At 46.4% G+C, this 14,803-nt stretch overlaps 1 protein-coding gene across 1 annotated transcript in view; it reads left to right on the top strand.

Annotated features, from left to right (window-relative positions):
• Positions 1-370: 370 nt before the first annotated feature.
• The window catches only part of LOC108928291 (formin-1), a 106,186-nt gene continuing 91,753 nt past the window's right edge, over positions 371-14,803 (top strand). Inside the window, exons 1-2 of the mRNA XM_018742174.2 lie at positions 371-447; positions 2,753-4,533. Coding sequence (XP_018597690.2) covers positions 2,871-4,533 — 1,663 coding nt within the window. The 5' untranslated portion in view covers positions 371-447; positions 2,753-2,870. The remainder of the gene's footprint in view (positions 448-2,752; positions 4,534-14,803) is intronic.

Below are 14,803 nucleotides of genomic sequence, written 5' to 3'. Positions count from 1 at the left end.
ATCATAAGCTGTTACGTTACATAAAATTGTTAACACAAAAGTCAAAATATGTATAAGTCAGTATAAACTTTTTTTGCGGTTTCTTTATTGTTGTCGTAGGCAAACTACATGTTGGCTTTAAATCCACTCTTTCCTCAGCGTTGTAATCCATCGCCCTTCAGGGCAGCACCCGCACCCATCTTTTGGCTCGCGCGTACCTGCAGGTCTGCAGATGTGCGCGAGGCGTACGCGGCCCAGTCGCTCCGCAACACTGTGCCTGGGCATGCGCTGCCCGTCGGCTCGCCAATCGCAATCTTCTGATGAGAACAGTCCTTTCTCTCATTGGCTGTAAGTGCTGCCACTCACCGCTGCGAGCGCTGTCCGGCGCGAGCCGGCGCTCGAGTCTTTGCCTATCGGAGAAATGAGAGGAATATTGAGAATTGGACCGAGAAATGTGTACACTGTACAGTACGTATTTTGTATGGCTTTATGTGTTGCGGTGTCGTTTTGGGATTTTATTGCGGTAGGCGCATTTTTATATTAATTCATGTTTTTAAAGATAATACCCCGTCGTACCTGAGATACAGAAGCAAACTTCATTTTATGTCAGTATGTATGTTAATCAGTGATGTAGCACGACGAGCGATGAGGTGTAAAATCGCTGTTTTCTCAGTGTTATTAATCTGTCAGGGGGTGCGGTGGCGCAGTGGCGCAGTGGGTTGGACCACGGTCCTGCTCTCCGGTGGGTCTGGGGTTCGAGTCTCGTTTGGGGTGCCTTGCGACGGACTGGCGTCCCGTCCTGGGTGTGTCCCCTCCCCCTCCGGCCTTACGCCCTGTGTTGCCGGGTAGGCTCCGTGACCCCGTATGGGACAAGCGGTTCTGAAAATGTGTGTGTGTGTGTGTGTGTATTAATCTGTCACTTTGCTGTGCAGCTGCTATACCCTGCGTGTCCTGCAGTGTGTTACACGTCCACTCTTCAGCATCTAACATTTAATTTGACAGGAGGACCGCTCTGCTTTGCGGTTATTTAAAGACACCGCCGCGAGGCACTTGTTTGTGTTTTATTTGTTGTCAGTGCGGCGGTAACTAGGGGGTGAATGTTGCATTTCAATATATGATGCCAGACAGGTTCAGGCAGTAGGGCCGGCGTTTACTTCCTCAAGCAGTGAATTAAGATAAACAAGTTCCAAATAAAACATCTGCTTGTTGTTGTTTGTGGCTAGATAAGTGAACTGAAAACGCGGGAATGACTGTAAATAATTACTGTGAGAATCTCACTTTTGACAAAGCAGAAGTTTTGTTTTGTTCACACCGGTTATGAACAATGGATACTAGCACTGCGAATCATGTACAAACATGGGAACCAGAAGGAAACTTTTGTAAACACTGAATAGCGTGTAATGTAGAGCATTTTGATTAGGAATATGCAAAATGAGGGGTGACGTATGTAGTTTTATAGATACCTAAAATTAATTTTCAAATTTAATTAATTTTTAATTTATTTAAAAATATCCCTACAACAAGAGGGGTGCATCAGTAAGGCCTATGTATTACTCCTATGATGTGCTATTGAGTAATATTTTTGGCTCCCAGTATACGGAAAGTAAGTGCTGACTGCTTGACTTATGCGTACCAGCAAAAGGAATTTAAGAGTAATATTTTAAAGACTGTTTCAATATGAATTGATATTATTTGAATGCCGAACTGAATATTACACTGGCAACACTCACTATTTCATTGGTGAGTAAGGGATATATTTTATCTCTGCTGCTCACTTGTGTGTATCTTTGACCTGTGTTTTTGTCTGTCACTTTTGCTTAGGTTCTACAGCAGCCTGCAGTCAGGGGTTAAAAAGGATGGCTGCCTGAAAAACCTGATTAAGAGGCAAGACAGGCCATCATTTTATGGTCTCTGCTGTGGGTTGCTGTGCTCTGTTTGTGTGTGTGTGTGTGTGTTTGCACTGAACCACAACCAATTCCAGTATTCTATATACTGGAAAAAAGAGTTCTGAGTTCTGAATTCCTATCTGTCGGTACATTTATGCTTTATGTATGTTCTTTTGAGGGGGGTGCGGTGGCGCAGTGGGTTGAACCACAGTCCTGCTCTCCGGGGGGTCTGGGGTTCGAGTCCCGCTTGGGGTGCCTTGCGACGGACTGGCGTCCCGTCCTGGGTGTGTCCCCTCCCCCCCTGGCCTTACGCCCTGTGTTACCGGGTAGGCTCCGGTTCCCTGTGACCCCGTATGGGACAAGCGGTTCTGAAAATGTGTGTGTGTGTGTATGTTCCTTTTTTAGCAGTTTTAAAGTTCACAGGTTGAGCTCCATTGGTCCAGAAAGACCTTTCTTGAAATTCTTGTTTCTAGATTTAGTTCATAAATAACTAGACTGTCTACTCTAGGTGTTAATGTTCACCTATGTGCTAGAAGACATCTATCTGGTCCAGATTCTGGAACAGTACAAGACAATTTATTTTGAGAAAAAATGGTTTCCAGTCTCTGTGAGGATGTCAGAGTGATTTGACATGTCCATAAAATCTCTTGATATTTTTGGGATTCTTTACATTATGACAGTAATAGTTGTACTGATCCTTTGTAGAGGGAAAATGTGGTACAATGCTCTGTTTTTGTTTCTGATATTCAGTAAGCTTTTTAGAAAGGAAAAAAATGCTCTATATCAAAGAAGGAAAGATGTGATTATTGATAGTGGTAGCGCTGTGACAGACAATACAGTTACATCTCCGACTCAGAAGTACTGTATATCTTTTTGTTTTTTAACAGGCGGTGAATAGCCAAGAAGATGACCACTCGGCTTTTACCAGACTTTTCCTTCGCACTGAGCTTAACGCTAAAAGCAGGGCCCTCTGGAGACTTACCATTTAATTAAAGCACGTTAGTAATGGCACCCACAATGGAGGGCACACACACTGTCCTGCAATTGTACAAACCCATCCGAGAGTTGAGCTACATCAGTCTGTATTTTCCAGCAGGGTGGCCCCGAGGGTATCTGTATAAAGGCGGGACCTCCCTTTGGGACCGGCCCTCTGATTGTCATGACCAAAAGGGGGAGGGGCCTACTAGGGTAAAACAGAGGCACCAAGCAGGAAAGAGCATCATTGTGGGCCTGAACTCTGGCAGGACAGCAAAGGGTTCTGTTTCAGAGCTCTGCTGGCTGGCAGCTGAACATAGACAGTCAGCGGCCGAATTCTTTGCTCTGTGTGCCGACTGTGCAGCCAGGGTCAAGATGGGAAACCAGGATGGCAAGCCAGAAGGCCTGCAGCCAGCAGGAGTTCCCCCCCACAGAGAAGTGCTGAGCAGCAGTAATCTGCAACACTCCCTTACCCTCTCCCCAGACCACAGGAGGGGTGCCTCAAGAGGCCGTAAGCTCAAGAAATTGGCAGTGAAGAAAACGGACAGTGATGAGGGTCTTCAGAGTAAAATCAAGAGGAAAGTGGAGAAAGCTGTCTCTGAAACCTCCCAGGGCTGCTCGGGGATGACAGCAGATGTCCAGAGGACTCCAGAAACTTCCACGTCTCCCCAGGGGAGCAGATCTTGTACTAGTGTGGAGGAAAAGCTCCACGTTTCCAGCCAAAGTTGGGAAATAATGGAGAAGGGCCAAAACTTCGAGTCAGACATGGACCTTTGCAGCGAGCTCTCAGAGTACGACAATGAGCTCTACCTGGACTGTGCCGGCTCATACAGCTTTCTGGAGGACGAGCAGGTCCACCTTCTGCAGGAGCAGATGCTTATTGGGGGCAACCTGCGTCCGACCAGGGAGAGCATCACCTTGGCAAACAGCTCGTGCAGTACGTCATCTCCCTGGCTGTGCAGTAAAACAAATAGGAGGCGTGCCAGGGTCCAAGTGGTGGCTGACATGCAGGAGTCAGGGGGCATTGTCCAGCAGGTGAGCCACTCTTTGCTTGCACCTGTACTGAACCAGACAGATTCTGGCAAGGCATGTGACGTACCTCAGGCCTCCTTGGCACCAGCCCAGGGCTGCAGGGCTGCTTTGACTGTTTCCCCAGCCTCAGATGAAGTGGTGAACAAGCTTCTTCACAGGGTGCAGCAGGCAGATCATATGGATGAGCGGGAGAAGTGGAGAGGCACACGAGGGCACCCTGAAGCAGGGATGGGAAACACCCGGGGTCCCTCACTGCAAACACAGTTGCACCCTCCATGCACAAGCCTTCAGTCAGGAAGGAAAAGCCCTTCTTCACCTTCCCTCTGCGAGGTTTTCAGCACCTGTTATCCCACTACCAACAGCCTGCAGAGTATGTCACCCATCCCCTCTCCACTGTCCTCTAAGCTGCCCAGCCCCCAGCTCAACCATCGGATCCTGTTGTTGCCAGAGGAGGAAGGGGACCATGGTACTGGTCATGAGAAACAAACAGGAGGGCATGTCCTGTGTGTGGAGGGCAGGGACCAGCCCAGGGTCACCACAGAGGTCATTGACAAAAACGGCAACAAGAGGACCATCACGCGACTTGACCTGAATCTCACCCGGCAAGGCGGAAGTTCAAAACTGAACTTTTCCACAAGCCCCTCGCTGCCCTTTACTCCAGGTAACTGACAGCTTGGTATATGTGTCCCCAGGGTGTTTAAGATCATTCAAAGTGATTCAGGATAATCTTCTGAAAAGCTAGTGGGACAGATATTATTGTCTTAATCTGAATGTAATCCTGATTGGTTTAAAAAGCCATTCTCATTGAACTTTGAATACAGCAAATCTGTGGATCTTTGTGATAGGAGTAGCGTGACGTTGCGCTGAAATGCGCCGCTGTGATAAAGTTCTCAGAAAATGGTATCATGGCTTTTTTTGTGCTGTCAGAATTTCAACTTGACATTGTCCCAAGATAGACCTTTCAGTATAAATATTGTAAAAAGACATGTGTATCTTCAGAACTCTTTACCTCTGATTTTCACTAAGAAGAGCTGTAGCTTTTTGTAGCTTTAATTGGAAAGGTTTTACGGGGTGCTAACTTGCCGTGTGATCCTTGGCAGGTCATATGACTCACAGGCCCGGTGGAATAAAACTAGCTGGAGCAAAACTGATGCTCTCCACTGATTAACGAAGACTAATCGTTTCAGAATCATCCGGAGGTAGTGATCAAATCCCCAGTAGCCTCTTAGACACAACCCACTGACCCTTCACTTTCTTGCACATGGGATTTCCTTCCTGGGGTCTGTCAGAAAGCCAAGGGAGATGTGTGATTTGCTTTTGTTGTCTCACAGCAAATTGCAGTGCATAAAAAAGATTTAGACTTGCTGGAGGCTTAGTCAAAAGTAGGGAAATTCCAAATGGGAGAACCTGTAATTAATCTGTGTCATAAACTCAATCTCCTGCTTATATGCATCGTATAAATGATCCTGCACCCTCCGCCCTCATCCCACAGTTGTCACCCAATTGTAAATGCCAGGATAGCTCTCCCATCTGAGGCTCCATTGCCTGACTGCTTCAAGAAGGCTGAGTGGAGTCTCACCATTTAGCATGTGATTTTGCTGAGGGAAAATTGAGGGGTTGTTTTTGTTCCTCTCCCAGACAAGGGGAAACGGGCCATTGGAGCTTACTGATTGCATTTGTGCCTGTCCAGTGCTTCATATTAATGCAGTAATGTCATTAGAGTATAAGACCAATGACCACATTAATGGCTTTCTCCCTTCTCTGCAATTTTTTTCTGGTCCAAATGGCAGCTCTAAGTGATTGTACTTCAAATTTTTTCCTTGCTTGAACCAAACCTTGATCACAGGCTGTGAAAAAATGTTTACTTTCTATTAATTTTCTAAATGGGTTTGGTAGTACTGAATCTGCAATGTTGATGTAATATGGCTGTGAAAATGAATATTTCAGGCTTAATTATTCAGGAGAATGAATGACTAGATGTTTTCCAATTTCCTTTGACTTGTAATTGTATAGGGGGGTGTGGTGGTACAGCGGGTTTGGCCTGTACCTGCTCTTTGGCGGCTCTGGGGTTAGAGTCCCACTTGGGGTTCCTTGTGACAGACTGGTGTCCTGTCCTGGGTGTGTCCCCTCCCCTTCCAGCCTTGTGCCCTGTGTTGCCAGCTTAGGCTCTGGCTAGCCGCAACCCCGCTCGGGACAAGCAGTTTCAGTCAGTGTGTGCGTTGTAATTGTGTTGTCTTGCAGAAAACTGAGAATACTTTTTTGTTTTGCTAATATGTATTGTGGAGAAGGGGGACACAGTGGTGTAGTGGCACAGCAGGTTTGGCTAGGGCCTGTTTTGTTGTGGGTCTAGGGTTCAAGCCCTGCTTGTCTTGTGGCAGACTGGTGCCCTGTTCTGGGTGTATCCCCTCCCCTCTCAGCTTTGCACTCTGGCTTGTCGCGACCCCATTTACATTACATTTATTCATTTAGCAGACGCTTTTGTCAAAAGTGACGTACATCTCAGCGAAAGTACAATTTATGCATTACATTGAGAGAAGGAGACATGGCTGCAGACATGAAAGTCTCAAGCAAACCTAGTTTGTTCCCTACCACTTGCTACACTGAGGTTCATCGTTCAAGTAGGTGCATAAGACACAGACAAATCCCAATACCCACACCAAGTTTTTTTTTTTTTTTTTTTTTTTAATTAAATATTATAAGATACACAAATGAGCAGTACAATACCAGAGTAATGGCTGAATAAAGGTTGTATCTGGGGATGCGTCTGGAGTTACGATGCGTGAACAGTTACACCATAGATGATCTGAAGAGATCTTGGGCAAAGTGGATCTGGAAAAGGTGGGTTTTCAGACCCTTCTTGAAAACAGACAGAGTTTCCGCAGTTCTGAGTGACAGGGGAAGGTCGTTCCACCACAACGGACCCAGAACCGAGAACCTCCGAGCTTTGCCTTTCGTGCGCGGGACCACCAAGCGAGCAGAAGTAGATGAGCGAAGGGGCTGTTTGGGACAAGCGGTTGTAAAGATCGTGTGTGTGTGTGTGTGTGTGTGTATTGTGGAGAAAGAAACATACATGATATTTCATTAAATGATAACTCACTGAGTTTTGGAAGTCAAACTGGGCTGTGATGTGGTGTGTCAAGGTCTATTGGGATTCTGGCACAGAACACTTAATATGTCTATGCCTGCTCAGATTTTTATTTGTTCTTTTTTCCCATTCACCATCAGATAATTTTAAATGCATAAAATGTGCACCATTCACCACTGAAATACATGAAGTGTAACAATGGTACTTTGGTAATATCTTAATAATACTGAGTGTATGAAGTTGGTCTAAGCTGCTCATGTTAGCTATATCTGTGTAGTAGGCAATTTTTGTAGTTAAATCTAGTTTTCCTGCAGTATGCACCTATGCAGTCACAAACGAAGCCATCTGCTCTTTGAATTCAACTGGCATTTATTACACAGCTTTAACAAAATGGTTGAAATGCTGTGTAGAAGCTGAAAATCTGGTAAACATAGTGTTTGACCTACAGTGTGGTGTCATATTAATCTATGGTAAAAGCTCGTGACTCTGCTTGTGATCACTAAGTCCCGTTGAGGGTGGTCAAACAATGAAGGCTCTTCATCCATCTTGTTGTAACGCCAAGCCCTTTCAATTGTCTAGAAATACCAAAACTTGGTACATCAACAACACATTCTGTTGTTCTTCAAATAAGGTGACTTTTCTTGTTTCACCACTATTTCCGAGTGGTATCTCGTGGATGTGGTGTAGGGAGGATTCTGCCTGAAAAGCCTCATTCATCAAAACTTTGCTTGTGTGCTTGTTTGTCAGAGCTGCAGGAAACTAAGATTTCGGAGGCATGCCATCAACATGCTACAGAAATCTACATCGGTTCAATTTCTTTCTCAGACCATTCTTATTTCTTGGGTGAACTTTGTCTTCCCACTGTTTACAGTCTTCTCATAGTTTTGCTGTAGTATTCTGGCTGTGAGAGATGCCATTGTTTGTGGGTCAAACGCGGTCAAAGGGGCAGGATTTAAACAACAAACAGTGGGGGTTCCAACAAAAATAGGTTTCTATTAATGTGCAAAGTATGATGATGGATGTAGCACCTTTAACAAAAGTTAGTAATGGTGTCCAAGAAACCACAACGAAACTGTCAAAATTACCATTTTTTACCAGGTTGCAAGCCCTCCAGATCCCTCTGTTTTCAATGCCTCTGTCCCAGAGAAGCTGCTTTATATAAGTAGTAATAACTGTCTCTATAATTATGGGGTGCTGGTTGGGTAAGAGCACTAACAATGAAGGAACAGAAGGTGTAGCAGTATGTGTTTTTGTGAGATCAGATTTCAAAAAGGCATAACCTTCAGGTGTATTGTATGCTAAATGTTTACAAAGCCCATACAGATATTAAGTGTGATTTTTTTTTTTTTTTAATTTAAAGATAATACCATTTCAGATTGGGCTGTAAGGTTTTTCTTTTCCTTTGTAAAATAGAAGTAGAAGCTGAATACCCTGTTAAAGCCTTCATGTGAGTCTCTTATTCCTTTGAGATGTTGTCATAATAGGTAACAGTCAGTTGTCCTCCCAGCACTGGAAGTAACCACCGAATACCAGCTTTTCAGGATTGTGACATGACTGTCAGCTTAAAAGCTCGCTCCTGCATGGATTTATTTGTGCCCCAGTTTCATCCCATAATATGGTGAGATTAGAGAATCTGTCGAGTATTGTGTTGGGACTCTACAGTAAACAAAACATGGCAACAAATCATTTGTTGTTCTGCCAAATCACAGACAACATGAAACGCATTCTTAACTCTTTCATGATACTCATGACATAATGAAAGGTTGTTTGTATTTTGCTTCAGGGTCTGTGGAGTGCTCGGTATCCTAGGATATTGCTCTGCTCTGGGTGTCATTGCTCCAGATGGGGACAGGCAGTTTAACAGTGCTCGCAGCTAAAGAGTAGGCATTCTGATTAGATTTGTAGTAACAGTAAGTACCCGAAAGACGCCTCTCTCAGCGGTACAATAACTGTACAGAAAGCAGACCTCCGCATGTGTAAATGAGGCAGACTAAGAATCCTTTCACAAACTCTGACATTTGTAAACTTTTCAACAGGGCCAGGGGTGTGCTATATTGCTGGGATTGCGGATCACTGTGGTGTGAGAATTATAACATCATTTAGTAAGCAAAAGAGCAGAGGAAGGCCCATGGCATGATATCTGGGCATCTTGCTGACTCACATTGTTGCACCAGTCAGCTTTCATTGCATAAACATAAGTGTAAATAAGTCTTCCTGGAAATAAACATGATGCTTTTACATTCCTGATAGACTAAAGACACCTGCTGTACCACTTAAAGGCCTTTCACGTTTTGCCACTAAAGATTGATCAAAGCCTCTCCCACAGCCAGCGCAGAGCCCAGACCAGTGTCTGGATTTTTTAAACCATCCCATTCAATAATTAATTACACTTGAAATGCTAACAAGGTCAGATGAGAAAGAGAGAGTGCAAAGCGGGGGTGGCCTATACCTCTGTGATGGGTTCTGCCTGTAACAGCCAAATTTAGGTCTGTTTTCTTTAATCCCACACCAGCGGTCACCAGGTGTTTGGTCACCATCATTCAATGGATGCTGAGGAAAAGGCACAAAGGAGTGAAGACTTGGAAGCCAGATTGAATGAGCAAGATGGCTGTGTGCTGACAGCGTCCTCTGTTCACCCTGGTAACTGTAGAAACACGGAGTTTGGTGTATTCTGGAAAAAACAGATTAGGTGACATTGCATGCTTCATTTCTGGGATCAAATTATTGCACTTTAGCTGTAATGTGTGCAAGTAAAAGTTGCGTGATAAACATAGAACATATTTTGTCCAAAAATAAGATCATCCTGAATCTTTTCAATGGATTAACTCTTGTTTTAGTTTTTCGTTGCGGTTCCCTCTATTTTTTGTGCATTATTTGCATTTTGGGGGTGCGGTGGTGCAGTGGGTTGGACCAGGTCCTGCTCTCTGGTGGGTCTGGGGTTCGAGTCCCGCTTGGGGTGCCTTGCGGCGGACTGGCGTCCCGTCTTGGGTGTGTCTCCTCCCCCTCCGGCCTTATGCCCTAAGTTGCCGGGTTAGGCTTCGGTTCCCCACGACCCTGTATGGGACAAGTGGTTCAGAAGGTGTGTGTGTGTGTTTGCATTTCTACTTTTTTTGTACATGTACAGACATCCAACCCAGTACTTCATACCTCATGTGATGAGCACTCCCAAAAGTGCTGGGATCTATACTTCTGCTTGGACATTGCTGCCTTCATCTATAGATAACCCCCAGGTTAAAAAGAATTGTCAATGCACCCTGATTTGGCAGTATGCTTAAATACCTTGCATTCATCCCCACCCTTGACCAACTTGTCATGTGCTGACATGCATCACTGGTAATAAGCTAATTCCATAAACCAGCTGAAGGGTCATATGAAACTGATCAGTCTAGTGAGAAGCATTCATTTTTGTTTTGTTTTATTTTGCTTCTTGCCGTCCAGCAGGAAAATCAGCACATGCAACATGCCACTGTGTCTTCCTTGTCACAGTTTAATGGAAATGATTCAGCACAAGAAGCCATTCTGTTTGGATAATTAGATTGATTCTGCTAAGGCAGTTCAAGAAAACACTGTCTGCTCTCTTCTGTTTGTTTCCTTTCCCATGTAGAGTGCCTTTATCAATAACATTCATTAATCCACCTCCTAAAAAACTTTATGCCGTGGAAGAAGCTAACTGTTCATGTCATTTAGGAATATCAAAGCTGTCTTTTTTTAGGATTAGTGTAGCATGTAATTGCCCCCTCAAGACTGCAGGAGGCCAGATATTTACTTGAACGTGATGGGTGAATGAAAAGACACTTGCAGAAAGCTTACTGGTATGAAAAGCTGGAGAAGGAATCCTTTCTCTGCAATGAAGAGGAAACCATGGTAAGGTCAAGTGTAAACTGAGAAACAGAGATGGGAAATCTTGCATAATTTAGTCTGATGTTTTCTGTGCAAAATGGTGTCCTGGCTTGACGTACATATCCATGGACATAGCTCTTTAGTCATAAAACTCGACATACAAATTGATACTTCATTGATGCAATATGTGACTTGCACAGCCATGCTTGTTCTCCGGAACATGGCACGATCACTTCTCAGAGTTGGAAATATAAGCTGTGTCCATGTCCCTTTCTGTGTGGCTTAGACAGGATGATGGTGAAGGTTCAATAAGCTCAGTTGTCTACTGCTCCATTATTGGTTCTCTGTAGGTCAGTTCATGGTTACAGTGGTCCAAGGCCTATCCCGGAAATATGGGATGTGAGGTAGGGTACACTGGAGTGAGAATACTTGTCCTTCACAGGACACACTCACACACACTCACACACACTGTGGACAGTTCTGAGTTTTCATTTCACTTGTGTCACATGTTCTTTGGGCTGTGGGAGGAAACTGGAGCATCCAAAGAAAACCACATAAATCCAATGAGAACGTGCAAGCTTTCCACAGACTGAGCTATGCCCACTGATGCATCGGGTCTACCTGCTGCATTATTGAGTGACTTTAATTCAAAATCACGTCCAGAATATCTGAAGTCAGCCAATTCACGTAATGTAATTACTGTAATCATTCATAGTGCTCATAACCACTCTTTGTTGAGCTATTCATAGACTATCATTTGTAAAATATCAGATGAATAGTAAGTATTTCACAGAGATGTGCAAATGAGCACACAAAAAACACAACTGAGATGCATAGGAGAAATCAAACCACCTATTGTGTGGTGCTCGACATCACCACAGCTTGTGCGTTGAACCCCATTGTCTGTTTTTGTACAGCATCTCATAAAGTGCAAGTTGATGGTAATTGTGGGAATTTTAAAATCAAAATTGCATGTACTTGTAAGTGTGAGCGCTCCTAATATGTATGCTCATTATGCAGGGGAAGAAACTTTTTAATGTGTGTGTGTTTTTTTTTTTTTTTTGTTTTAGACTGTATAATTTATTTTAGGCAGGTCTGGGGTTCAAGTCCTGCTTCGGGTGCCTTACAGCGGACTGGTGTCCCGTCTAGGGTGTCCCGTCCAGGGTGTGTCCCCTCCCCCTTCAGCCTTGCATCCTGTGTTGCCAGGTTAGGCTCCGGTTCATCGCAACCCTCCTCAGAACCGCCGGTTGGAGACATTGTGTGTGTCTGTGTGTGTGTGTGTGCATACGTGGTGTGTGTAATTAATTTAGTCTCATATTTCTCATAACAGTAACATGGAATGAAGTGCACAAGAGACACAGGGTAAATTTACCTCCTTTTGTCCAGTGAAAAGAGTAGTTCAGCTCTGTCAGATGAATAACTGTGCAGGCAGAATTTCCTCCTAGCAGTTGTCAGGCACTGTGGTCAGGATCATAACATCCCTTCTGATGGCTTAGTCCTTCAGGCTACGGAATCACAGACCCCATTTTCAGCCAATGAAGTTCACTGTTGGAAGCAGTTACAGGCCTTGGAGGCACCGCAGTCTGCATCCACTGTAAAGGAAGTCAGAGGTTGAATGAATGTCTGCATGCCATAGGATTGAATTTTTTTGTATTAGCTGAAAAAGGTTAAAAGAGAAAGGGGTGGACTCTCCACTATTCTGGCGTTGCCCAGGGTGAGAGGCGGCGGGCGAGTGTGGGCTTATTAATAGCCCCCCAGTTCAGCCGCCATGTGTTGGAGTCTCCCCCGGTGAACGAGAGGGTCGTCTCCCTGTGCCTTCGGGTCAGGGAACGGTCTCTGACTGTCGTTTGTGCTTATGCGCCTAGCGGCAGTGCAGAGTACCCAGCCTTTTTAGAGTCCCTGGGGGGCGTGCTGGAAAGCGCTCCCACTGGGGACTCTGTCGTTCTACTGGGGGACTTTAACTCCCACGTGGGCAGCGACAGTGACACGTGGAGGGGCGTGATTGGGAGGAACGGCCTCCCTGATCTGAACCCGAGTGGTGAGTTGTTATTGGATTTCTGTGCTAGTCACGGTTTGTCCATAACGAACACCATGTTCATGCATAAGGGTGTCCATCAGTGCACTTGGCGCCAGGACACCCTAGGTCGGAGGTCGATGATCGACTTTGTAGTCGTTTCTTCTGATCTTCGGCCATATGTCTTGGACACTCGGGTGAAGAGAGGGGCTGAGCTGTCAACTGATCACCACTTGGTGGTGAGCGGGATTCGATGGCAGGGGAAAAAGCTGGATAGACCTGGCAGGCCCAAACGCATAGTGAGGGTCTGTTGGGAACGTTTGGTGGAGGACCCTGTCAGAGAGGTCTTCAACTCCCACCTCCAACAGAGCTTCAGCCAGGTCCCGAGGGAGACTGGGGACATTGAGTCCAAATGGACTATGTTCCACGCCTCCATTGTCGGGGCGGCGGTTCGGAGCTGCGGCCATAAAGTCTCCGGCGCCTGTCGCGGCGGCAATCCCCGAACACGGTGGTGGACACCGGAGGTAAGGGATGCCGTCAAGCTGAAGAAGGAGTTCTGTCAGGCCTGACTGGCTCATGGGACTCCTGAAGCAGCTGACGGGTATCGGCGGCTCTGGCAGTCGCCGCGGCAAAAACTCGGGCCTGGGAGGAGTTCGGTGAGGCCATAGAGGAAGACTTTCGGTCACCCTCAAAGAGATTCTGGCAAACCGTCCGGCGACTCGGAGGGGGGAAGCGGTGTTCCACCAACACTGTTTACAGTGGAAGTGGTGCGCTGCTGACCTCAACTGAGGATGTCCTCGGGCGGTAGAAGGAGTACTTTGAGGATCTCCTCAATCCCTTCGACACGCCTTCCGTAGAGGAAGCTGAGGCTGGGGACTCGGAGGGGGACTCGTCCATTACCCTGGCTGAAGTTGCTGAGGTAGTCAAAAAACTCCTTGGTGGCAAGGCTCCGGGGGTGGATGAGATCTGCCCCGAGTTTCTCAAGTCTCTGGATGTTGTGGGGCTGTCTTGGCTGACACGCCTCTGCAGCATTGCGTGGAGCTCAGGGAACGGTGCCTCTGGACTGGCAGACCGGGGTGGTGGTCCCTCTTTTTAAGAAGGGGGACCGGAGATTGTGTTCCAACTGTAGGGGGATCACACTCCTTAGCCTCCCTGGGAAAGTCTATGCCGGGGTACTGGAGAGGAGAATCCGACCGATAGTCGAACCTCGGATTCAGGAGGAGCAATGCGGTTTTCACCCTGGCCGTGGAACACTGGACCAGCTCTATACCCTCACTAGGGTGTTGGAGGGTTCATGGGAGTTTGCCCAACCAGTCCATATGTGTTTTGTGGACCTGGAGAAGGCATTCAACCGTGTCCCTCGTGGCATCCTGTGGGAGGTACTTTGGGATTATGGGGTTCAGTGCTCGCTGCTACGGGCTGTTTGTTCCCTGTATGACCGGAGCAGGAGCTTGGTTCGCATTGCCGGCAGTCAGTCAGACCTGTTCCCGGTGCATGTTGGACTCCGCCAGGGCTGCCCTTTGTCACCGATCTTCATGGACAGAATTTCTTGGCGCAGCCAGGGAACGGAGGGTGTCTGTTTTGGTGGCCGCAGGATCTCGTCTCTGCTTTTTGCAGACGATGTGGTCCTGTTGGCTTCATCAAATCAAGACTTACAGCGTGCACTGGAGAGGTTTGCAACCGAGTGCGAAGTGGCGGGGATGAGAATCGGCACCTCTAAATCCGAGGCCATGGTTCTCAGTCGGAAAAAGGTGGTTTGCCCCCTCCGGGTTAGGGGGGAGTTGCTCCCTCAAGCGGAGGAGTTTAAGTATCTCGGGGTCTTGTTCACGAGTGAGCGAAAAATGGAGCGGCAGGTTGACAGACAGATCGGTGTGGCGTCCACAGTAATGCGGTCATTGTACCGGTCTGTTGTGGTGAAGAAGGAGTTGAGTCGTAAGGCGAAGCTCTCAATTTACCAGTCGACCTACGTTCCTACCCTCACCTATAGTCATG

Source organism: Scleropages formosus, chromosome 15 (assembly GCF_900964775.1).
Source record: "Scleropages formosus chromosome 15, fSclFor1.1, whole genome shotgun sequence".
Lineage (NCBI taxonomy): Eukaryota > Metazoa > Chordata > Actinopteri > Osteoglossiformes > Osteoglossidae > Scleropages > Scleropages formosus.
Note: the sequence above shows the minus strand (reverse complement) of the source record. Positions and strands in the feature narration are given on the sequence as shown.